This window comes from Asterias rubens, chromosome 19 (assembly GCF_902459465.1).
Source record: "Asterias rubens chromosome 19, eAstRub1.3, whole genome shotgun sequence".
NCBI classification, from domain to species: Eukaryota; Metazoa; Echinodermata; class Asteroidea; order Forcipulatida; family Asteriidae; genus Asterias; species Asterias rubens.
The window spans coordinates 1,473,523-1,500,245 of NC_047080.1; the positions used below are offsets into that span (position 1 = coordinate 1,473,523).

The 26,723-nt window shown below is 39.9% G+C and overlaps 2 protein-coding genes across 4 annotated transcripts; both read right to left on the bottom strand.

Moving 5' to 3' along the window:
- Positions 1 to 499: 499 nt before the first annotated feature.
- On the bottom strand, positions 500 to 5,902 carry LOC117302926 (geranylgeranyl transferase type-2 subunit beta-like). Its single transcript, XM_033786915.1, has 9 exons — positions 5,746 to 5,902; positions 4,599 to 4,706; positions 3,851 to 4,048; positions 3,296 to 3,401; positions 2,886 to 2,938; positions 2,454 to 2,564; positions 2,004 to 2,115; positions 1,359 to 1,522; positions 500 to 892 (listed from the first exon to the last, which is right to left on the bottom strand). Exons 1-9 carry the CDS (start codon positions 5,746 to 5,748, stop codon positions 749 to 751), a joined length of 999 nt encoding a protein of 332 aa, XP_033642806.1. The 5' UTR covers positions 5,749 to 5,902; the 3' UTR covers positions 500 to 748.
- Positions 5,903 to 7,373: 1,471 nt separating this feature from the next.
- Positions 7,374 to 25,136, bottom strand: LOC117302925 (TNF receptor-associated factor 3-like). Of its 3 annotated transcripts, XM_033786913.1 has the most exons (9): positions 22,713 to 25,136; positions 21,783 to 21,878; positions 17,286 to 17,620; positions 16,494 to 16,566; positions 15,024 to 15,125; positions 14,615 to 14,779; positions 14,072 to 14,143; positions 13,192 to 13,278; positions 7,374 to 9,231 (listed from the first exon to the last, which is right to left on the bottom strand). In XM_033786913.1, exons 3-9 carry the CDS (start codon positions 17,432 to 17,434, stop codon positions 8,119 to 8,121), a joined length of 1,761 nt encoding a protein of 586 aa, XP_033642804.1. In that variant the 5' UTR covers positions 17,435 to 17,620; positions 21,783 to 21,878; positions 22,713 to 25,136; the 3' UTR covers positions 7,374 to 8,118. The 3 variants fall into 3 exon arrangements, with proteins under 3 accessions (XP_033642804.1, XP_033642805.1, XP_033642803.1); XM_033786914.1 differs by lacking the exons at positions 21,783 to 21,878; positions 22,713 to 25,136 and adding an exon at positions 18,553 to 18,731; XM_033786912.1 differs by lacking the exons at positions 21,783 to 21,878; positions 22,713 to 25,136 and adding an exon at positions 18,514 to 18,731.
- Between the last annotated feature and the right edge of the window lie 1,587 nt (positions 25,137 to 26,723).

Here is a 26,723-nt window from a genome sequence, read left to right on the forward strand (position 1 = left end):
TACAAACGAGGCTGAAGGTTAAAAATGGTTAGCATACCTTTTCGTGTGCTTACGGTTAGCAGCGATATGAAATGGAAATCCTACAGCAAGCACAAAATTGGCTGCTAAGCAGCACGATGAAATTGGGCCCTGATCTATGTAGGATCAAGGTTTTTGAAAAAATATTTACAAACAAGTGAATCAAATACAGACCAAGAAATTAACAGCACATTTATAGGGAAAGCATGAATTTTGAAAACTGAAATATTTTAGCTTCTTGGGCATTTTTTACACAGCACTTTCCTGATTCCATCAAGTTCCATCAGCCGAATCCATAATCCTTGGTATGCCTTGGTTTTGTATCAGGATAAATATGTAGTAAAGAGTCCATTAAAACCAAGCAAAACCAAGGGTCGACTTCACAAAGAGCTAAGATTGATCTTCAGTGCAAATCCAGGGCTTGAATTTTAATTTTTGAGAGGGCAATGTCACTTTCATTTTGCAGAGGGCACTTCCATTGGAAAATCTTACAGTCTAAATGGAAAACTTTTAAAGGGCACCAAGACAAGGGGGCAACAGAGGCCATGGCCTCCGTGCAATTCAAGGCCTACGAATCAATCTTAATAGCTTAGCAAAGTGTGAAGTCACAATACAAATTATTACGGCAAGCCTCTTTACAGAAGATTCTTCATGCTTTGGGGATTCATTTGTCGTCAATTGATTGCAGAGAACTTTTTGGAAGAAAAAAGTACATTGAACTAGGTGGAATTCAGAGGAGAGGCGTCATGAGTCGTATTCTCTGTAGTGTCTCCTCGGGCATGCAGTAGACCGGGTTGACCGGTTTGATCTGGTCAGAATAGGAGCCAAGTAGAGACAAGCCGGCGATTCCAAAGAGGGTGTGAAACGGGTCCACCTGGGGGTAAAAAATGGAACCGATAATAAAGCAAAGATAGACTTATTGGTGCCATTGTGTGGCTGGGTAAAGCACTTGCCTCTCACCACTGTGGCCCTGGGTCGACTCCTAGCTAAGGTCTTAATGACAGTAATGTTGGGCATTGTTCTCTCCTATGCCACAAGGTTTTTTTCTCCATGCCCTCCAGATAGTGTAGACCTTTTCTTGACCAAAATCGGGAAACATGAGGGAGCGGGATGGGACCCTACTTCATGGGATCAATTAAGCTTGAATTCTGGCGTCTACCAGCTTTTTTTTAATGCGACTCCACATTTTTCTACCAGTGTGCCATTTACAACGCTACTAGGCACCCAACATTATGCACATGGGCTCCAATATTTACCGATTGCTGTGCATATAAGTCTATAGAAAAAAAAGGAGTAGCTCACTAGACAGAAAGGAGTAGCTCACAAGACAGAAATCTCACCATATCCCCTGGTCTGTCGGCAAATCCTCCTGTCTCGTCATCTTGACATGCAAGGATGAACATTTCTAGTTTTTTCTTGTCGATCCAATGTATCCTGCCGATGATCTTGAGAGAGGCTAGAACCCACCAGGAGTAACAGACGTCGGGTAGCTTCTCTGGTCTCCCTGTCAATAGAGCAATTCCAACAAAAATGTTGAGTATCCAACAAGTAGACAAGATTTTCTTGATTATTAGAAAACTTGAATTAGCTAGGCGTAGTGGGGGCAGATTTAGATTGCAGGGTGGTGAGGACTGGCTGGGTGTTTCGAGGACAGGCAAGCGGAAGGCAGGGGCCTGAATTGAGACTGGCACTCGTATAGAGACTGTTCGATCTAAAAACTTAACGTAGGAATTTTTCTTAAGTTCTTCCATCAACACATTTTCAAAATCGTATGACATCCAAAAATTTAACGTAGGAATTTTTCTTAAGTTCTTTCATCAACACATTTTCAAAATCGTATGACATCCAAAAACTTAACGTAGGAATTTTTCTTAAGTTCTTCCATCAACACATTTTCAAAATCGTATGACATTAAGTACAGAGATCCCCCTAACCCAACACAGATAATAGTCTAGCCCCATGTCCCCAATGCAGCAAGGTCGTACCATTTAGTCCACCAGAGGGGAGTTGCCTCTCACACAGCCACCAGCCAAGCTGATCAGCATTGATGTGGTGCAGATTACCGGTGATTGCAAGCATACCAACACAGCAATAAACCTGCAAATAAAAAGATTACTGAAATCATAATGAGCTTGGTAATTATGGTCTTGAATGCCTCTTGACTTTGAAATTATTTAAAACAGAAATATTTACCTGGACAAAAGCACTGCTGAAATTTTTTTTTTTCAATTAAAACTACTAAATAAACATCTTGATTGGTTGAAGACTGGTCACATGGTCAAATAGGGCTGGCCATTTCTTGGCAAAGTCCATTAATAGCACCAAGCCACCACCCAGGTCATTACCACACAGTAAAGACAGGGTTACTCCCACTATTTTTTTCTAATTATCACTCAATCAAAACAAACCAGTTCTTATAACCTCGCTGAACCTACCTGCCCTGAGTGGGATTCCGAGCCGGGCCGACACCCAAAGCCACCGTCAAAATTCATACACGATAAGACGTAATCCACAGCTTTCTGTACATCCACAGCATCAAGTCTATTCTGTATGTGTTGAAGCAATAGAAGTTTATAAATACAATAAAAAATGGCATGGTTCAAAGACCATCTGTGAGAGATAAGAAGTTTAGGGGTCAACTGTCTGCGTTTTGCTTTAAAAAAAACAATTAGGGGTAACAGTTGTACGAAAGTATGATGTTTAAAACCGTAATGAATTTATCAAAAATGCATATCATGAAAACTGACTTACACATTTTTATATTTTTTTTCCAGTTTTCTGACAATACAATGTTTCCAAAGATAGTCATGACAGCTAAAAGAAGTTTGCCCAGGCAAGAAGCCAGACTATGGCTTTAGTTTTCTTACCAGTAATGCTAGGCATGCAACAGCACAAAATGAAAATCTGGTGTCCACCTCCCCTACAGGAAAGACAAAGTTAGAAATTATTGATCAAATTGATGCTGCAAGAAATGTGACTCCTACAAAATCTTTAATTGATCATCCAACATTCAAGACGTTTTTTTGCTTGCTGCAGTGTATGAATAAAGTTAAAGATGGCATGGTTCCAAGAACACCATAATAGTAATTTCTTAGAGAATAAGAAGTTTTGGGGTCAACTGTCTACGTTTCATTAAAAAATATTATGACTATGGCCAGATCGCTGAAGAAGTATATTATTTGCTTCACATCTTCACAACTTCACATCATTCAGAAACAACCTAAGAAGCTACAAAGACACTTAAACTCTAGTCTTTTTACAAGCTGCTATTTCTCACCCCATTTGTCTCCCGTGAATGAGCCATCCTGTAACTGTAGTCCCTTCACATACTCAACAACTTTTTCTACATTTATGGCATCAACGGCATCGAAGATTGTCAAAATCTGAAGATAAAATTGAAACATTAAGAGTCATCACAAGAAGACTTAAAAGTTAGGGGTAATAAATTGTTAAATACTGCAAAATTAATGCTCCAAAAAACTTACTTGGTGAGAAGTACTGCAGCTGTTGGGAGTATAAACTATTTTGAGAATCCCTTAGAAGTAATATGGGTTGAACAATTTTCACCCAAAACATTTGAATCTGAGAACCATTTAATCTATGAGAAAAAAATAATATGAAAAAAAGAGAGAAAACCACAGCAATGGGAGACTTTCTGGGACGATAGAGGGCAACAGACTTACTGAGTAAATCCGTTGTTCTCAGAATTATGCGCATGTTCAGAACTACGTAAACAATGGAAATTTACCCGGTAAGTCTGCTGCCACCTAGCATTGGAAAGTCTCCTATTGATGTGGTGTGCCGTGGTCATTCGTGGCCTGAGGTAACTTACCTGTATTGCACTGAGTGTATACAGCAGATGTGGGTCATGGTTAACGCTAGCTCCGAGACCACCGCATTCATGCTGGCAGCTGACAACAAAGTCAACTATATCCTGCTTGTCCATGTGTTCTAGGTGCTTCATTAGATCCATGACTGTGATTCCCCAATAGATTCCACTCATTCTGAGGTACTCTGTCATTATGTATTCCTAAAAAAAGATTGGGTAAAAGGAGGGAACTTACATTATGTATTCCTATACAATGTCATGGAACACCATGTCACAGTATCAGAAAAAACTCACACGCTTACACCATTGGCTCTTTCCAAAATGACACAGCCACAAGAACTTGCGTCTGACACTCTAAACTGCTCGGCCATGTAAAGTATGTAGGTCTGAGGTCTTGTGTAATTATCAGTTTAATACAAATGCAGGTCAGCACGCGCAACACACAATGTTGGTGTCAGTTTTCGGTCACATTTATTGTCAAAGTGGAATGAAAAACCATCACTTTTCGTGGAAGAAAGTTGCAATGCTTAATTATCAAAATTTAAAAAGTGAAGCTCTTGTCTTGAAGTGATGAAACTTCAAGAAAATGTTGGCCTCCATGAATAATTATTAAGACAGGTATGTTAACAACTTAAAATAACATGGTTTTGAACACTGTTTGACTGTCAGTTCGTGGTGTCAGTGTCAAATGGAGCAGACCCCAGAAATATGTAAGGAGAGAAGAGGTAAACAAGGAACAATCATCCTTTACGTAATCATCTTTCTTTGAGCTGTAGCTGGCAATAAACTGGATATGTTTGTCTAAGAGCAGAGTCTTTGGAGCATCTGGTTTCAGCGTCACATCTTTGACTGGAGTTCCCTGTGAGGCAAAGAAAAGAGTCAAGGTTAGAATTAACCCTATTAAAAAAATGTGGCGTCCTGTGTGTTGTCAATTCACATAAAAAAGACCCAAGAAAACACTTCTCGCTTAATAAATAAAATAGAAAGACTTCGCCCTAGCATGCCCAGTGTGTCTGGCCTAACCTGGTTGCCAAAAATTGTTGTATTTGTAACCCATTCCGTCCATCCTCCGCCTAAGTACCAAACGAAGTTTGCAGAGCCAGCAGTGAGCAGAGGACTTTCTTGATCTTGATATTTTTGATGCAGAAATCGCCTCAGATGTGTCTGTTGACGTGCAGTCCCACATGCATCGCTAAATTTTGCACTTTTCTAACATTAACTTAAATGCTGGGACATCTGAGGCCATTTTTGCTTGTGGTGGTAATTTGTTCCATGGGGGGGGGGGGGGGGGGGGTAGAGATATTGTCTGTAGCATGCAGTCCTTATTTGCTTGGGGGATTTGAAAATTTAGTTCATGAGATGAGCGTGTGAGTTTATTTATGTTGATGTAGTTTAACTTGCAGGTGACTGATGTTGTTTGGAGTGAGACCATGAACTTCCTTGTAGATTGTAACTAGACGACATTTATTTCTGTGAACAGCCAGTTCGTCCATTCCAAGTTTAGTTGATTCACAGCATATTTGACACACTACTTCTTCTGAAATACTTGTCCGGTTGTATTTTTTTTTTTTTTTTTTTTTTTTCATTTTTTACAAAGCTGGCAGCTCGTCTCTGTACCTTTTCAATGTTGTCTTTATTATTATTATTTGTTTCCGCAACTATTATCTGACGTAGCCAGACAGCAACTAGCACTGTAGCCGTCGGGAGGAGGGTTACGTTATCGCAACTACTACGCACTGCAGTGCAGAGAGGAGGAGTGTGTTTATCTTCAATAACAATTTTAAGGCTAGCATCCCCAACAAGAGGAAATCAAATTCCGTATGCTGGTGCATTTAATGAATTATAGAGGAATGGAACAAAGCGATAGCAACAATGACAATTTTTTTCTGTTTTCTTACCATTTTCCCAGGATTATTTCACAGCTTCAGTTAACGAAATTGCATGTCATTCGGTAAAATTGCAGTCCTGTTGACCACTGTTGTTCAATGGATTGTATTGTTGTGTGGTACCTAGACTACCTTCAAAACTCAGTTGTTATTGTGTAATTGATATCATTGTTCTTGCAACACTTACAAGTAACCCGACTATAACTCTAGTATCCATCGGTTTGCAGGTTGTCATTCCCACCACATGAGGGCGCTATTTATCATCAACAGTCACCACACTTTTAGAAATGAAAAGGAACTTAACTTTTCATGGAATTTTTGTTTTCAAATTTGAAGCAACATGATGCATTTTTAAGTTACTGGTAGATTTCACCTTAGTCTGGCTCTCAAAGAATGTGTGGTCGTCTAAAACACCCCCTCCACATTAAATTCTGCCACTTTATTGTGTGGCCTCAATTAGATCCTAAACCACCCGTGTACCCTTTCGTAATGGAAGTGTTTGCCCATCAGATTCATGCAGCGCACCCCATCATAGCAACTGTCCATATAACCAGTCCGCTCTGTGGAGCCAAGCTTACACATCAGGCCTGGAAGTTCTCTATGAGAGGGCAATGCCCTTTTTATTTTAAGAGGGCACTTTAATTCCCTGCGATAAATAACAGCCCTGGAATTTCTTTTTAAAGATCAAGAGGGCATGCAAGGCCATTTTCATTATGAATAGGGCACTTCCACTGAAAAATCTTGCAGTCTATGGGAAAGTTTTGAAGGGGCACCAAGGCCAAGACCAGGGCAGAAGAGGCCATGACCTCTGTGAAATTCCAGCCCTAACACAGAGACACAACACATCAATCCAAACGACTGAATCTATTAAAAGCTCAATATGTGAAATTCCAGCCCTAACACAGAGACACAACACATCAACCCAAACGACTGAATCTATTAAAAGCTCAATAATAATGTGAAATTCCAGCCCTAACACAGAGACACAACACATCAATCCAAACGACTGAATCTATTAAAAGCTCAATATGTGAAATTCCAGCCCTAACACAGAGACACAACACATCAATCCAAACGACTGAATCTATTTTGTTTTATGCTGAAACTTTTATTAGTTTTATTAACAAAAAAATATTGTTTACATATTGTTTTAGCAATTACTTAATCACAAACATTAATGAAGTTTTAAGCTTAATTTGCTTTTCTTTAGTAACAATTTTCAAAAAAAAGATAAAGAGCAAAAAAAGAGTAAATTCCCTGAATAAACTATTTCTGAATTTTAAAAAACAACTCGCTGACTTTGAAATCTCTGTATAAAAACACACCAATCTATAGACCCTTGCAAATGATGTCACAAGCTCAATATGTGCCCTCAACGAGGTCAAATAAAAACCTATAATTGGGTGAGAGTCGCACATTAAAATTGTTTGACCTCGGGTCTAAACCGTTTGTTTCCCCAACTTTAAATTAACTGTTAATCATACGGGGGCATAGAGTGTTGATTTGCCAACAGTGTAAAGGTATTAGAGGCACTGGATATAATTTTCAAAGACCAGTCTTGTCACTTTGTGTATCTCAAAAAATGCACAAAATAACATCAATTTGAACTCAATCGGTCGTCGATATTACAAGACAATAATGAAAGAAAAACACCCTTGTCGCACGAAGTTGTGTGCCTTCAGACGCTTGATTTCGAGACCTCAGCTGAGGTCTTGATTTCAATCTCTTATCTTTACCTATTGAACATTGAATCCTGTTGCACTTTCATTTGGTGCTCCCTATGTGGCATGGTGTATAGGCCCCCCCCCCACCCTCCCCTTCCCCGATTGCGTCTTCAAAAACTTCAGGGATTCTCAGGAAATTCTTAGAGGATTTTAAGGGGGGGGGGGTTCGGCCCAAGAATAATAGTGTGTTGAAGCATGGGAACGTTTGGGGGGGGGGTGCCCTCCTGTCTTATATCGAGCATGGATACACACTTCTGAGTCCCTCATTCATATGCTGACCCATCATCAGTGGTTCATTATCTTGAAACAATTCAGAAACGAGAGGGTTAAGAGAGTCACCTGTTATAAATTGTTTTCCTGTGGACTACAGAAAAAAATGTTTAACTTCAGCCGAGCGTCACACATTTGGTGCGAACTCACAGCTTGTGTTAAATCTTCACATCGCATCAATTATGCATACGAAGACATTTGGGGCAACTTGCCACTATTTAAAATAAGCACCACTTGTATCCAGCAAAGTCGGGTCATATTCGAACTGCTGGCTACAGCTATTGCTACAACTGTTGCTATACAGGATGCTATATTACATGATGACGCAGAAATCCTGTCGTAGCCACAGCTGTGATTACCAATTTGGACACGGCTTTGTCACTGTCATTGTTCAAATGTTGTCCAATCCAACAGTATCGACAACGACTTTGACAAACATTGTGTCGTCTTTGATGAAACTGTCAGTTGAATCCAGGACTTCCTGCGCAATGAAGAGCGGACATCCGGAAGCAACATTCATGTCACTGTTGGGCCGTTTGAACGAGGAGCTTGCAGGGTCTGGTCTGAAGGCGTCAATGACGTGCTCCCGGTTGTTCTGATTCATCAGCATGAAGGTCACCTTCTGGTGGAAAGGCCACGGAAGGAGAGCGTCATGGCGCCCTCGCATGACCACAAAGAAAAGCGACATGTGCGTGTGTTTCCCTAACCCATCTCCATTCAAGTAGATCCTTGCAGAGAGCTTATAGCCATGTCGGCTGGTGTAGAAAACAGGCGAGTAGAATGAAGTGGTTTTACCCGATACTCCCTCTTGGCGTCGGCGTCTGACCTCATTGATCTTCCAGAGCAGCACCCCGTCGTAGGATGACGCCTCCAAGGCCTGGATACGCAGCTCCTGCTCGGCCAGGGCAATGTTCTTGAGCGTCAGCATCTGGTCCTGGGACTGCAGCCTCTTCTCCTGTTTCTCAGTGAACTCCTTCAGGTAGGTGTTCTGCTGCTGAAGGGCGGACACCTTGGAGTGCACTGCCTCCAGCTCGTTGCTCAAGACAGCCAGCACCTGTTGGAGTGTCTCTGTCCTGCGGTCCAGGACGGCGATCATGGATCCAGTCTTCTCGTCCTTCTCCTGGAAATTATTATGTAAACTCGCCACCTTCTTCTCGATGTCTCGACTCAATTTGCGGATTTCCCTTCTGCTTTCTTCCATCTGCAAGTTCAACATGCCTTCAAATGCTGTAAGATCTACACCACCATTAACAACTTTTGAGGTGTTGGATCCTTTCGAATCCTCTACCTTTCCAACAACCATCTCCCGGAGATTTCCCGACAATGCAGCTTCATCAAAGTAGCGCTCTTTGACTTTGCTGATTTTCTCTGATCTTTCAATCATCGGTGATGCTCCTTTACTTTCCCCCTTGAGAAAACTAGAGTTGGAGAGAGTGTTTACAATCTGCCGATTATGTTCCATAACATTTTTAGCGAGATGCTCCTCCATACGGCTGGCGTCAAGCTGAAAAGAAAATAACAAAAAAGGATAATTCATTAGTGACTTATTAGTGACATTAAGTATTGTTTGAAGCTTTGCATGGTGTGGAGAAATAAGAGGAAACTATAAATAAATAGTCAAATTGCGGGTACAACCATGAGTACCTATGTACACATACATCTATGGGTACATGGTATGGCCAATTATACATGAGCACCAATATTGCACAACAATCAATGTTTGTGAACAAAATGCGACAGAAAAGCAAACAGACCATTTCGTCATCTCCACTTTCCTCTTCACTGCTACTATCCTTAAATGGAATCGCTTCCCCTGCCTGATTAAACGACTTCATTTTGTTGACAATTGTCAGACTGATCGATTTTTACCACAAACACCAACGACAAAGAAACGTTTTGCCAATTGCAACACAACAGATGTAAAAACAAACAACAGAGGGCGCTGTTAACTGTACCGTTACATACAAAAATAGTTCAGCACATGGGGTGACTTCACAACAAAAATGTTTACTTCCAAAGGTGAAACACGTGTCCCACAATGGGGCTGACAAACAAGGGAGTCAAAGTTGATGTTTTCTTAAAACGACCACATAACAGATGTCGACAAAAGGTAAGTGATGCGATAAAAACTATTGACGTTTTTAAACAGACCATGAAAAATTTCAGGAATGCTTATTCAGGCTAGTGATGTGTAAACTAAATTGTGCAAATGCTTTTTGTATTTTAGAAAATAGATTAAGCTGTTGCAAACTGCTTACCAACCAAAACGACCTACATGTTTAGTATAAATGCAAATTGTTTTTAATGCTTGATGTTTTCAATCTTAGCAGGGTTATTCTCGAAGGCTAAATGAAAACACAACATCATACATCAACAGGTATCTAGAAGGTTTTTGCTTTTGGTGGATCTGGTTTTGCAGTTTCAAATCAAACGTTCTAAAGATCTTTATCATGGTGCAGCCAACTTGAATTTCTCCTATTGATGACAGTGTTACCAAACCGAGACTGGAAGAACAAAATACATAGTATGGTTCCTATTTGCAAAATGATTACCTATTAGTATTCATTATTGTTATTCGATACGAGGAACATGACCAAGATGAAGGCAACCTGATAATGGTCTATTGCTTGACCTCAGCCATGGCAGCCATGGCAGCCATTGCAAGCGGGTCTATTCAAACTTGGAGTCAAATGAACCATGAATGAACATTCCCATTCTAAAAACTTTACAGATTAGGCATTTTTGCCAGCGTGTGGCCTCTCTTCATGTCACTCCACTATACTAACCTAAGTGTTTGGTCACTGCAGTTAGACTGCAGGACTTGCAATCACAAGGTTGTGAGTTCAAACCCCCCAGCTAATTACCGCTGATTTCACAATGACTAGAACAAATATTGTTGTTTAATTACTGAATTTGTGCAACTCATAATCGTAGGTTAAACCGATGTTGGTATGCTTTGCCAGCTTGGTGTTTTCTACCCCTTTTGGGAGTTTGCAGAGTTCCCTTGATGGGAAGATCATTCAAACAAACAAACAAACAAACAAACATACTTCGATAAGATTGGAATCCCGATCCCATGATAAGAGATTGTTCCTTGGGCATAAATGCCCTCCTTCTAAAACCTTCATGTTTGCAATTGGGTTTGGATTTTTTACTTTCAACTACAATGAACCCCATGGAAATTTTAGGGAGAGGGAAATCCCCATTTGCATTTTGGCGGGACAGCCAGCAGTAATAAATCCATAACACAAGAGGGGGCTATACAAAGTGACCATATTACTGTGGTTGAACTGCATTACATATGGCACCAACGACCAACCAACACTGAAAGAAAACACTAATACCACACCGCAATAAATGTTTACAAGTGCGTCACTCATAATTCTCTTGTTTTTCTGTTTTGATTAGCATATGTGGGGGAAAAATGCACTATGTTTGAATATTTTTAACAAAAAAGTTTTTTGTGGTCTGTGGGGCAGGTGCAATTTCTATTCAATCCTGAATAGATAACTGGTCATGCGTATAGTATGTGCATTTTGTAGTAAATGCATCTACACTATATCAAAAGTGATTTTATGGGTTTTTGACCCGCAAGTGGCCTTGTACTTCAGCTTTTTGTAAAGTAGTCCACAGTGAATTTTACTTGTCCCATTGGAAGTTTTGTCAGCCAAAATTGAAACCATTTATTTCAACAAACCAGACCTTTCTGATGTACCAGTAACAAGTTTGTTTGTCGAATGAAAACATTCACAGACTCCAACATTTAAAGGTTGTTTTGTTATAAACAGGTAGATTGAACAGTTTATAGTAGCCCACAGGGCAAGTTGAGAAGAGGTGTGTACACTACTAGCGCATAACAGTTTTTACTAGGTAATGTGCACCATCTAAGTTTACTTTTCCCTGAAACATGTTCTACCTTTTTGCAGCCGTGAATACAGAATCAATAGCGCAAAGCTGCTACAAACAATTTTCAACCGGATCTTTTATTAGCTTATTTTTAGAGCAAGCTCCAGTCATCCAGAAATGCAAAAACAACTGTTTCACTATGTATTGTGATTGCAATGTTAAGTGGGCGGGAAAACCACTTTCGTTTTTTGACGAATGTCAAGGGTGAATTCCAGCGGATTTGAGACTAATAAATTTTTGGCCTCCTCTCATGTTTCCAGTGCAGTAAAAGAGAGTTATTGCTGACAACAAGTCTGATACTAGGATCCAAATTTTAGGGTTTTTTTTAAAAGATCGCATTTCCCCCTTTTTCATAACACCCTTCCATGAAACAATTGGTGCCCATCAGCGTAGAACTGCCCAGATGCTTTCCCTCCAACATAATAAAAAAGGCAGATCACAGTTCACAAGTCAAAAACTATTTTTACTGAAAGGTCAGTAACCCTCGTTGGACTCCAACAGGGAACCCAACCTTAAAATAAACCTTCCAACACAATCGGCTGTTTTCAGAGGCAGTAGTAGGCTTCCAACACAGATCTTAGCGAATGATTTTGGAGTATTTAGGCTTCGAAGATGACTTTTATCAGCTGATTTCAGAGGATTGGGGTAGGCTTCAAAAGTTCCAACACTACTCATAACGATTGATTTAAGAGGGTTCAGGCAGTGTGCTTCCAACACAACTCTTATCAGTTGACTTCAGAGGATTGAGGCAATAGGCTTCCAACACATCAGTTGATTTAAGAGTGTTCAGGCAGTGTGCTTCCAACACATCAGTTGATTTAAGAGGGTTCAGGCAGTGTGCTTCCAACACATCAGTTGATTTAAGAGGGTTCAGGCAGTGTGCTTGCAACACAACTCTTATCAGTTGACTTCAGAGGATTGAGGCAATAGGCTTCCAACACATCAGTTGATTTAAGAGGGTTCAGGCAGTGTGCTTCCAACACAACTCTTATCAGTTGACTTCAGAGGATTGAGGCAATAGGCTTCCAACACATCAGTTGCTTTAAGAGGGTTCAGGCAGTGTGCTTCCAACACAACTCTTATCAGTTGACTTCAGAGGATTGAGGCAATAGGCTTCCAACACATCAGTTGATTTAAGAGGGTTCAGGCAGTGTGCTTCCAACACAACTCTTATCAGTTGACTTCAGAGGATTGAGGCAATAGGCTTCCAACACATCAGTTGATTTAAGAGGGTTCAGGCAGTGTGCTTCCAACACAACTTATATCAGTTGACTTCAGAGGATGAGGCAGTAGTCTTCCAACACAAGATCTTATCTGTCGATTTTGATCCTACCTTAATTTATATTGATTTCTGAAGGAATTTTAGACTGTTTCCACGAAGAGTGTTAGGGTTCTAGAATGTTTGTGACAAACTTTCTCATCTTCATCAGTTGCTTATTCCATGTATTTCTTTCACAAAATAAACTGAGAGGCAAACAAAAGGCTGGAACACAAAACCTGAAATCAGAGAAAGGAACAAATCCTCAGAAATCTATGGAAGGTGCAAACCACTACTTACCTTTGCTGTGCAGCCAAGAGGAAAATACATGCATCTGATTTTTAGTTTCGGACAATCCCCTGTGTCAACATCCAGATGACTTTCCATCTATTGAAAAGGAAAAATATGTCTACTTTGAAGATCTAGTTTGCTATATTGAAAGACATGTCTGTAACAAAAGAAAGGTTGAGGAATGGTATAGAGGACTAGTATTAAAAGAAAAGGTTTGGGGTTTGTTTTTGAGGGAGGGGAGGGGAGGGGAGGACGAGAAGATGGGTGGGGTGGTGACTGTAGGGTGGAGTCACACTGCACACACTAACGCCTCCCTTCCCATCTTTGCAGTCACAAAACAGACACATTTGCTCGGAGCAAAGACTAGGCAACAATGTGAAGGGCGCCCTCCTGCAGGGATGCCATGTGCGTAATTGCGTCTATACAACCCTTTGACTGAACTTGCATTTCTAGAGCAATGTGGGAGGTCAGCAAAGCTGGACTACTAACCACGTGTAGGATACAAACGCGCAGTGCCGTACAGCGTTGCGTTTTGCTGAGCCATTGGACCTGTAACTGCCCTGTAGCCAGGAATCACACTCCAGTTTATGATACAACATGGGAAGTGGCAGCAGAGGGATCTTCTTAAGGGGATGCGACTTTAACACTGATTCGATTTTATGGGTCAAATACTACAGCAGAAGGGAATTAGCCTTTTTGAGGTATGGCGAACACTACAGGAGTGCAGTTTGGTTTGGGTGTATACGCAGACAAATTTACCCAAGTGTCATATAAATGTGTTTACCACATCTCAAAATGGCTTATGGGAAATGTGAGGGAGTAGAAGAGGGCGGGGTTCGCTGGGAGTGGGAGGGGGAGGCTGGGAGGGTGCATCATCGCAAATACATACCTGAGTTCGTGGAACACGTTTATTGCAACTGCTACATGTTATCAGTGCATTCGAACATTCACTGGCATGTTTCTGTGGCAATACAAGATAAAAAAACGGTTCAAATTTCTTAACAAGACCAAGGGTCTTAGAGACCTCGTTTATACTAGGGGTGTTAACATGACTTCCAGTGTTAAATGGTTCATTATTCTGTAAACAGGTATAAATAAACACAATGTAAGAGTTTTAGAGGATTTTGGAAGTAGAAACTAGTTAATAGATGTTCAATTTGTATCAGGGATGAAGAACATTTCTTTGGGTTTTACACTTTCCAAAGTTCTGTGTGAGAAAAAGGAAATTGGAATTCCTAAAATCTAGGATTCAACCTGCCTCTAGTTAACGGGTAATCTTGATGGTTTAGTTGGTAAGAAAGTTCCCTAGAATTGCAATGTTATATGGCTGTAATTGTTTGTGTACCGAGTATACAGTGCTTACACATATCGGTGTATGAAAGGGTAAAACCAAAATTAATATAGTAAATAGTTACATAAACGAGAAAATCACCTTTGATTCTTTGTAAGGATATTGTTTCTTGCACTGTTTACACTCTACCAATCTCATCGGACATTCTTTCTCTAAATGATGACTTAAATCTCCTCTTTTGACAGTTTTCCCACATCCTGACTTGAGACACTTTATCTTCTCGAACGGACAAGTATTTTCATGCTCCTGTAAATGAAAACGATAATATCAAACAAAATATAAATGTTTTAAAATCAAATTTTATGGAGGCAAAAACAAAGTCGCTTGAAAAGTTATCAAGTAGGATTTGAAACTATGTATGATGGTAGTATATCGAAGAGGGGTTTGCGGTCAACACCATGTGAATATCTCTTTTGAGTAGTAATGTCGGCTCTGAAAACAACCGATGGTTAACAACTCAATGTTCCGATCAGTATCTCATACAACATACCTGAACATATTGGTGGGCACTTCCCCTCCAATCACAGCCTTCAATGAAGCAAACCACTACGGCTGTTCTCAGTTCTCTTCTCACAACAAAGTCGGGACACACCTGGAAAATATGCAAGTACATTCAAATACAAAAGAATTGGTCTACAAACTAAATAGATAAATGGAGTGAAACCAAAACTGTTTGCGAGATTTTGCGGGGATTTACATTTTACCAATGTTTCACTTTAGTCTGCCTCTTTAGTCTGAGGAATTCAAATGTAAGCGGTAACTTATGACTAAGCAAATCATTGTACAAGATTTTATTGAAACCCAACTTGCAAATTGCTTGTGGAAAGATACAAGCGATTATTTACTCGTCAAAGAAATTGCGTAACTGCTGAACAAGTGGAAGTGACTCACTACTCTTGAAATGCTACAAGCATTTTTTCGCGAAACTACAATCATGAAGCAAAGAAAGGGGTAGGGTTAGGGTTAGGGTAAGGGCTAGGGTAAGGGTAAGGGTTAGGGTTATTATTTCGAAATTAACAGTGAGTAAGCCATCAACAGCATACGAGTAAGTTTTGAAGATGCACCAAGGCCAACCTTCGCAGGTGCACCAAGGCCAAGACAAGGGAAACAACCAAGGCAGTGTAATTCCAAGCCTGTGTTATTAGTGTACCAAATCTAATGTCAACATTTTGTTAACAATACCATCGATAATAGCAATGGTTTCAGCTGCAGTTTTGTTGTAATGTGAGCACTACTTTAAATGTTCTTCTTCATCTACGTCAAAAATTATAATAAATTATAGTGGCTTTTGTATAGTGCTCAGGTTCGTCATGCAGTGACGCTCATGGTGTTTTGTTACCGTGGTAACTCCTTTCACTAATAAGCAGGTATAAATATCCATGCTCTCAGAACATATGGGGATGTTTGTGTTTGTTCTTACATATTCTAATGAGCTTTGTGTTCACCGAAGAGTTAATTATTTCGCAAAATTAATTTTTTTTCTTCTCTTGCACACTTTTTATTCAAATTAATAGTTTCTATGCCCAGTGTACCAATGGAAATTAATACTATAGGCCTAAAACATATTTACTAAAATATCAAAGAGTGAAACAAGTGTATTTTCATAATTTGTAATCCTTTATACCAATGAATGTTGGTGACAAATTGGGCTGCCGGAGTCCCATCTAAGCCTTTCCTACTCTAATTTATAATTACATATCTAGATACGCTTCTGTAGAAACAGGCATTATACAAGATGATAAATACTGAGTCATGCAGTAGTCATCTAACCAATCACCAAAACTGCCGCCGGAAATGATTACCACATTTTTCGCAAGGAACCTTTTCTCAAAATAGTTTATACGTACTCAACAGCTCCAGTGCTTCTCACCCACCAAGTTTTTATGTTTATTTATATTTTAAGAAGTTACCCATCTATGACCCTACCTCTAAATGAGTCAGATCTATTTTTATCACTTACCTCATCAAATATTAAAACTCCCTCCGTGGAATTTTCTGGACAAGCAGGGCATCTTATTAACTCTCCTTTTCGACTGGTAAAAAAAGTTCAATAATGAGCTTGAAATTAATAGTAACCATAAAACATTTTAAATAACATTTAATACAAATTTAAAAAACTAGTTTCATAAAGATTTTGTATTTTGAGCCCTGTTTATGTAGCACTTTATAGGATTCACAAGGTGCTGAGCTGTGCATTCAGATGCACCTATCAGAAAACCCCTGTAATGTTTTTAACGGACGACCTTGAACATAAAAAAGAAACCAAGTCGGCACACCTTTGTCACTTTTAAATATTTAGAACCCTTTGTATGGAGAATGAACACAATATCTCAGGCACATTGATTGTAATTTGAAAGCAACTATATAAAACTTAAATGACAAATAGCTTTCCTAATAAATAGATTTCTTTTGCAGAGAAGGCCCCCCGTACTTTTACCAACCACAGGGGAATTCCCTAACTGGTTGCATAGGTGGCTGGTTGCAGAGGTGGAATTTGTTTGCAGAAGCGGGACTTGGTTGTAAAAGTAGAATTTGGTTGCAGAAGTGGGATTTGGTTGCAGAAATGGGATTTGGTTGCAGAAGCGGGATTTTATTTTGCTCATTGTATTCTTTAGTTACAAGACTCCAAACTATTCACATGAAATGTGAATCAATTGTAGGCTTAGAACCACCACTGACTATATCAGCTTCATATTTCAAGTATTTTCCCTTAAAAAAAGTTTGGAAAAAAAGTATGATCTTCAATTCTTACTTCTTAATCTGCTCCTTGATACAGCTATCACAGTAACGGTGGCCACAGGGACTTTGCACAGCATCACGGAACACCAACAGACATATTGAGCAAATGAACCTCTCCACAATATTCTTATCACTGAAGATTTCTTTTGGGAGACCAGGCATGGTGGTCGTGTTTAAGTTATTTCAGTGGTGTAAATTAATAGCAGAACAAGTGATTGTCCGTGAGCTAATTTGACAAATCTGGTTCTGACATTCGTTTTGTGGATTGTTGCTAAATATTTGATGAAAGATTCAACTGTTTTAATTTGCATTAATTCGAAAGGTAATCGATCTTTACCACATTGTGCTCTGCAAAGAAAGACAATAAAGTACAATTATTATGAAAACAACAATAACAACAGTGTTCTTCATGGTCAATAATGTAACAAACTACTGGTTTAAATTTATTTTTTTAGAGGGTTTCTAAAAGAGATTTTCTCCACAAATTGTAAACAAAATTGAGGAAAGTTTTGAAATGCAGGCCTTTACAAGCCTGGAGTTTCACAGGGGCCGCGAAGGTCATTGCCACCGTTTTGCCCTGGTCTTGGCCTTGGAGGCCCTTCTAAAGTTTCCCATCGGCATCGACTTCAAGCTTTTCCAAATGGAAGTGGCAAATAATAAAAAACAAATAAAACAAGTTTAAGTGGGACTGGTAATTTAACTAAAAAGAGTCATTGCACATTTTTAATATATTAAAATTAAAAATAGACCACACAGATAATTTTATTTATTTACTTTTGAACCACCTTTCCAATAATTTTTTTTAAGAAAAACTGTATTTATTTCATTGCCAAAACTACCTTTCCAATAATTTTTTTTAAGAAAAACTGTATTTATTTCATTGCCAAAACTGCCCAATAGTCTGAGTATACTCTCCGAATGTGGAGGACTGGAGGACTAGAACCTAGGTTGTTGGTATATGGAAAGATGGAGGGAAAATTGACTAGAGTAGTAAGCCTAATTCTAAGTCCATGCTACCTGGATACTTCTATTCTACCTCCCCAAAGAAAGCGACCATGGTACTACTAGCTACTTACTAGTACTACCTACTACTACTAGTACTAGATACTACTACTACTACTACCTAGGTAGTACTACCTACGTACTACTACTTCACTAGTCTACTATTTAACTTTTCTGTCTATCTGGAAATGATGTTCAGATGTAGAGAAATATAATGTTCTGCTGCTGCCACATCTTACCATTTTATGCATTAGGATATAATCAGCAAAATACCATACCAGAACACACCAACACACAGTCTCCTGATGATGAAGGTGGCGATGGGAGCGAAAAGATCAACCAAATACAGATAAGTTCTGAAATTATTACACGTGCAATGCCCTTGTTCATGCGCCCTTCCTCTATATATGCTGCATATTTATATGCGGTGATGATCGGTACGGACGGTATGTGCAAATCATTACTTTTCCCGGCCATATAGACCTTTCTTTTGCGGTAACGTAATTAGTAATAGCCTAGACTTGTGGACAAGTCGTTAAATCGGCCCCACGCGCTGAGATAGTGCTCCCCCGACAACACTGCTCTCGCGCGAACTCACTGCTCTCGCGCGAACTGATGGCTCCCCGATTTTGACTCCTCATTAACGACTTGTACAAGTTGTCAGCGGTACGTATTCATGTATTCAAGTATGACCGCGGTATACCTTCACTGTTGCCGCGGAGACAATCGTGCAGACGAGTCCATTTTTATAAGAGGGTAGTAATAGTTTCTAATACTGTAAAGCTTGAACCGGAGGGCATCTGTGAATCTTTTTTATTTTGATTTAACTGCTTTATTAGTTGATTAGGGCCTAACTTTACAAAGTCATCTTCAAATGCATTACTATTTATCTGTTTAATATCCGTGAGCTGCCTCATGCAAATAAATAATGCCCACGGTCAATGGTAATGGTCCAATGCAATCCTTTAACCCGATGTGTTCTGCTCGGACTGTGTACACTGGACAAGTTGCAACATAAAAATATAGTTTGTATTAATACTACCAGTCCCAAAATTCATTATTTGTTTACTGACAAATGTTTTTTTATTTTAAGTTTTCATCTAAAAGTGATTTTGAAAACCATGGTCGACATGTGGAAGTTTGATATGTGAGTCTTGTGGACAAGTTTCATAGGGCAGTCGTGTGCGGATCGCAGGGATTCCGGAAAATTTCAGTAACTCTTTTCAGATGTCGATGTATTTTAAAGGTATTATAGCTAATCATCGACATACACTCTACTTGCCCAAGATATTGCAAGACAAGGTTTCATATAGCAGCTGTACTTTTGTTTTGTTTTAAGCAACTGTAACCACGAAAAATACTTCTCACTTCCAAGCAATCATAACAATTAATATAAGGCTCAAATAGGGTAAAGACACCGTGAAATGCAAAAAAGGAACAGTGACTCAAATTGTAGTTTGCCTCAAACAAAAAACAAGAAACAAATTTATTGATAAATCGATCAACAAATGCAAACCAGTGGTTGAAATAAATAAATTAAATTGAGCAATAAACAATGAAAATACCTTCAGACTAATGGATATTGATGGTAGAAACTGTAAATAAAGAAAATGTGGAGTGTTTCCCTTGCACCTCCAGGTTGCTATATAAACATAATGAGTAGTTGACTTTTGCAAAACCTGTTCATTACAAAACACTTTAAACAATTTACAAACTAGGCGAGTGCTAGAAGGGTTACAGCTAATGAGGAGTCAAAATCGGGGAGCCATCAGTTCGCGCGAGAGCAGTGAGTTCGCGCGAGAGCAGTGTTGTCGGGGGAGCACTATCTCAGCACGTGGGGCCGATTTAACGACTTGTCCACAAGTCTAGTAATAGCCGAGCCCGAGTTTTTGCCAGATTGGAAAACTATGGAAAGCCGTAAGTGCAAATCAAGAAAAGATCGCTATTTTTGGTAACAATGTAACCAAATTTGTTGATTTTGTTTAAAATAAAACAACTAATTATAAGATATATTTTGTTTAATTAGTAGTTAGCAGAAATGGTTGAATTTTGTTAAAACATCTGTTAAACGATTGAATGCTTTACTAACATTCGGCCGACCATGCCAACCAAGGCGGTTTGTTTATTCACAAAAGAAAGGTCTACATGAATACGGGTACACTATGGAAAGCCAGAGAGGCAAAAACTCCGATCAACTGCATGCCCCCCTTTGTTCGTTGACCCGTCGTTAATTTTACTGGTTCACTCCACTAGAATATATTCTATTTTAGATAGATTCGACAACCCAAAAAAAGAGTTACATTGTACAAATTGTCCAATTGTTTAACAATTCTTGGGGTTTTGACTTAAGCTTGAGGTATTTTGGATAAATTATTTGCACCAAAGATCAATAATTTCTCCTGAGAAGATATACAATAAATATAGTGACATCTAGGCCTACTAGAGGTTCAAATATAGACCAAATAATGGTAAACTCGTTATATGTCTTCACTTGGGATCAAGAAGGTGTTTACAATGTGTGTGCTTAACGTAACACTGGGTAGGTTCTGCAAGTTCCGTGTGAACGTGAACGGGAAACGTCAGAAGAGTGAGTCGTATACAACTTCACGTTTTTAGCATACGTGAGGTTCCATTTTTGACGTCAGTACGTGTGCGCAGACGTAATTACGTGAGCATGCAATAAGCCCAAAGTGGCGACGTCACCCAGAAACAACACCATTTTGGACGTTCACGTTTACGTATTTTGCTCGCATAACGTGTAGCTAAACCTCGCTATTAAAATAGACCTGGTTTGACTGTGTTTAACACTGGTCTTTTGTCTTCTTGTCGGATGGTGGTTTTAGTAACTGCACTCCTAAACGCAGACCGATGCATATAAAATTGATTAGATTTATTATGAAGGAAGTGATCATTGGACGTTAAAGGCAGTGGACACTATTGGTAGTTACTCAAAATAATTATTAGCATTAAACATTTCTTGGTGACGAGTAATGGGGAGAGGTTGATGGTATAAAACATTGTGAGAAGCGGCTCCCTCTGAAGTGCCGTAGTTTTCGAGAAAGAAGTAATTTTCCACGAATTTGATTTCGAGACCTCAGATTTAGAACTTGAGGTCTCGAAATCAACCATCTAAACGCACACAACTTCGTGTGACAATGGTGTTTTTTTCTTTCAGTATTATCTCGCAAGTTCGATGACCGATTGAGCTCAAATTTTCACAGGTTTGTTATGTTATGCTTATGTTGAGATACACCAACTGTGAAGGCTAGTCTTTGACAATTACCAATAGTGTCCACTGCCTTTAACGTAAACTATAACCCTAAGTTGTTTCTCGCCTCGGCAAACATTCACCCTTGGCCAAACATTGTGCTTGAAGCTTATCGTGTGAAACGCGGTTGCATCACTGTCTCACTCCTATAAACGAAATGGGGAAGTACCTGAAGTTCTGTTGAATGTTTGTTTTTGTGTTCATTCACAAAAAAAGATGGTGTGTCGCACCGAGACTTACCTGAACAAGTGAGTGTCGTTGAGAGTTGACTCACAAGGAATCCAGAATGGGCTGGTTGTTGTGGGGGACAACATCATGCCTGGTTGCTATATATCTCTATTTGGTTTGCGTTTGTTTGTATGTTTGAAAAAGAAGAAAAATTATGTTCGACAAGGTAGAACAAAAGTTGAAACAAAATATTCATCAATAAACAAAATAGCTCACAATTAAAAAAAAAGTTATATTTAATTAAAGCAACACGTTGCCTTGGATCGGTCGAGTTGGTCTTTGAAAAGCGTTCTGTAACTGTTCGTTGTAAAATATATATGGTTAGAAAGATATTGTAAAAGCAGAATACAATGATCTCCACAAATATGCCTCGAAGTTGCGTGGTTTTCTTTTTACCCTGTCGACTAACACGGTCGGCCATTATGGGAGTCAAAATTTTGACTCCCATAAAATGGCCGACCGTGGTAGTTCGCGACGTTAAAGGAAAACCGTGCAATTTCGAGTGATACCTGTGTGGATCATTATATTCGACTTTTAAAACATCTTTCTAACCATATGCATTTCATAACAAACGGTTCCAAACGCTTTTAATAGACCAACTCGTCCGATCCAAGGCAACGTGTTCCTTTAAACAACCAGCTCATTCCACTATGAACAATATAGTAAAAATAAAATACAACAAATACTGAGTCATTGAATGGAATAACTATATGATATTTAATTGTTAGCATCGGGATAAAGATATTTATGCATCATGAATATTGTAACCGGTTGATTTGTGTTTGAGCTACGACCTTATGCCAGGCCTTAGTTTTGTTCCTCCATGGTTAGACAACTTTCGTGAATGAAAACCCAATATATACTTTGTGAAACCTCATTTCAAGGAAGTAGTTGCCAATTACAGTTGAAACTTGGTTTAGGAACATTATTGCTACCACTTACTTTGACCTCGTTACTGGGTGATGAAGTGATTTTGTTCATCGTTTAAAATGTGAACTTTCCTCCGATACCGATTCTCTCCATAACGGCAGGAAACGCATGCCACTTGATCAATCAATCTCTATAATGCGTGGAGCAACGATCTGGCTTTGCACTTGGCATTGTGTCTGCAACCCAATCAATCAATCAATCAAACGTAATTTGTATGGCGCCTAAATAAAAAGTTTGCTCAAAGGTGCTGAGGCACAGAAGAAATAAAAAGTCATTGATGGTAGGCCTCCTGAAACAAGTGGGCTTTCAGAAGTGCCTTGAATGTGTTGAATGATGTTGTGTCCCTGATGTGATTGGGAAATTTATTCCAGAGTTTGGGTCCATATTCCGAGAAGGCTCTATCGGCAAAAGTGATGTGACTTGTTCTTGGAACTACAAAGTATGGTGAACAGGGGCTGTTTGACCGAAGGAGTCTCCGTTCAGCACCAACTTGTAGAATGTCTATGATGTAATGAGGGGCTTGTTGATGTAAGGCCTTGAACATGAGAACGATGACCTTGAAGTCGATCCTTTGTTGGATTGGGAGCCAGTGTAGTGTGATGAGTTCCGGGCTGATAGAGTCGAACTTGCGTTTCTTTGTGCTCGCACTCAAAAAGGGGAAATCCCCTATAAAGTGAATGACCGAGTGTCGCCCTTAGCCTCTACCTGTCCAGTAAAGTGCCTCGAGAGTTGATACATTTTAATATCAGAGGATCTCCATGGAAAGCAAGATTTTACGTCCGTGTTCCTTTCATGTATACAAATCGTGCCTGCAGGAACTCCAGCCTCTGTGGCTTATTATAGTAAACATTGTATTGTCCCAGGTTACAACTGGCGCGATGCACTTGGGGAAATCCCCGGTTTAACGCCGGCAAAAACTGCTTTTAATCGAACACCACCTGTTAATCAAATGTTTGTTCTGTTTAAAAAGAATTAAATAAACAGTTCTGGGGTGAAAATACATACCGAAACAGGGATGGATGATTTTCCGATCGCTTCCAGAAGACAACTCATTATTTATATGCCTCCACAATATTCGTCCAAACATACACTCCCAAATTTAATTCCATATTCAACAAACCATCGGTTGAACTCTTTCTGATCCAGGCGCAAAGTTCATCTAATTTTCCCGAATGTCAATGTCAACACGGCACAGTCACAATTGGCCACATGATAATAATCATCTTCAACTGCATCACAAACCACCGGGTGAATCGCAAGTACGCCTAGTTCATCTCATTTTAATGTCAACATGCCTATAAAAACACATAAAATAGTCACGTTCGATCCTCAACACACACGGCGACTTCTGCCAAAACGTTATAATCCCATTTCAACGTCAATGTCAACACCATGCGGTCACAGCAGGCCAGCTAATGCGGAAACATGAATGGATTGATCGCTACCGGTGTCACACTATCAATGTTGATAATATACTACTATAATACGGTCCCTATCTTCAAGTGTCAACAATTTATGGAGAAATGAAAACGCCCTCACCTGGTAATTACAGACAATAATTCCATCAGTGTGGACCCGATTTGGGGGTGATTTGGACATCCGATATTGTGTGTATCCAAATTTATGACACACCGGACGTGCCTCTCTCACTGGTAGCGTTTCCACGACAACCAACGGCCCAGATGAACTCGTCGGGAGGGTGGGCTGCAGGTTGCATTTCCGGAATGGAAGTCCAGCTAAATGTTCGTAAATATTGGGTATTCATGGGGTACGTTGTACCATAACACTAACCACGCCCGGCCTGACCTACTTTATGGAGTGTGGACACAGTGTGTGTCTGTGTACACCGTTAGTGTCACAGAAAACTTAATCATTATTGACACAAAGAAAGAGTAATTGCTTTGTTATGATCGATTATAGATGATCGTTTATAGATGTATGGCTCAGATTTTGAGTTGTGCGGGCCGTCACCGATAACTTAACGGTTCAGTTTAGGCAATGAGCAAAGTGGTGATCAGGCACATTGTTCATGCGGTAAAAACCATCTATATAGGCATATATGCCAATACTTTCAAAGACCAGCAGCTGACGATATACCGGCAGTGGTTTTAACGGTGACCACATTTTTTCAGTGGCCGTTTACGAAATCGCAGCTTGGACATCGGCTCCATAGGCATCCTCCACCCACAGATGCACAGGAAGTGTTCGTTTTCGGACAAAGAGCCAAAGTCAGGTTCTAAGTTGCATCATATAAAAAATCATTTCAAAGTTGCTAGTTCTGGTAATGCGAAACCAGGGATGCACGTAGGACGTCTCGAGAAGTCCACGAGTGTTCAAGCCTAAATACGTGCATGCTTCCAGGAGAGAACAAGAACACATGCACGTCCGTGTCAAGACACCGGGAATCGAATCCACACTCTGCTTAACACCAGAACACGGCAAGCCACAAGGCTGGCAGAAAAAAAAATCAATGGTCGGTATTAAAACAACTGATTGAACTTACCCGCCAGCATCTAGCAGTAAATTTGAGTTATTTTCCTTTGGAAACATTTTTTAAATGTGAAGGACAGGTTGGTGCTTAGAAGATTAATCCACATAATTTCAGTTGTTTGATACCAGTGCTCCCTCCTGTGATGTCATGGTGTGAATAGGCCAGTCAGGTCTGCTCCTGTGATGTGTGGGCATAATGGATAGACCTACCACGTTTCCTAATGTGGAATGACCATATTTAGCTCAATGGTGAAATAACTCCAGGGTACAGGTCAAATACGATATTACAACAGACGAAAGACGAATACTTCTGCAGCGTAAGAAGGGGATTTCCCGTCGGCAAAATCAAAAACATCCATGGTTAGCTCCCGGGGTGAAACAACTCCAGAGTAAAATCAGGTCAAATACGATAGCAACAGACGAATACTTCTGCAGCGTGGGAAGGGAGTTTCCCGTATGTACAGTCAAGAACTTCTGACTATAGGAATGTGAGGAATGTTTCTAAGTGTTCGATCAATCAGCTCGTACAACAGTTAACCGTTAGACGGTAATAATTATCCAATGAAGTTGTTGTGTGTAAATCAACTGGGGGCGTTGACAATCGTTTCAGACTGGTCAGCTGGACACCTGTGGCAAAACCAGCACCGGTACAACAATATTGTTGACTCTTGTTATTTTCCTTTGGAAACATTTTGTAAATGTGAAGGACAGGTTGGTGCTTAGAAGATTAATCTATATAATTTCAGTTGTTTGATACCAGTGCTCCCTCCTGTGATGCCATCGTGTGAATAGGCCAGTCAGGTCTGCTCCTGTGATGTGTGGGCATAATGGATAGACCTTCCACGTTTCCTAATGTGGAATGACCATATTTAGCTCAATGGTGAAATAACTCCAGGGTACAGGTCAAATACGATATTACAACAGACGAAAGACGAATACTTTTGCAGCGTAAGAAGGGGATTTCCCGTCTGTACAGTCAAGAACTTCTGACTATAGGAATGTGAGGAATGTTTCTAAGTGTTCGATCAATCAGCTCGTACAACAGTTAACCGTTAAGAAAGTTCGTAAAGCTCAGACGGTAATAATTATTATCCAATGCAGTTGTTGTGTGTAAATCAACTGGGGGCGTTGACAATCGTTTCAGACTGGTCAGCTGGACACCTGTGGCACAACCAGCACCGGTACAACAATGGACCGTTCCGGCTTTCCACTAAGCTCCGCCCACCGCGCACGTGAGCAAGACGCGTGTACAAGCACTCCCAATGACATTCTGCACGATTCTGCCGCGCGTGCCATATATTAGCGCACGCACCACCGAGTTTGTCCGACCACAATCATTGCTGTGATTGGTCAAAATGGGTGAACGCGCACAGTTTGATTGACAGGCCGGATCGGTCCATTGTTGACTCTTGAGACCGGGCATCACAAATTACTATTTTTATGATCATTCTCCGAGCATCTCCTCTGCCGAGCAAGACGGGCCAAGTGTATTACACCTGATGAGCGTATACAAAAGTTGTACAAAATATGCTT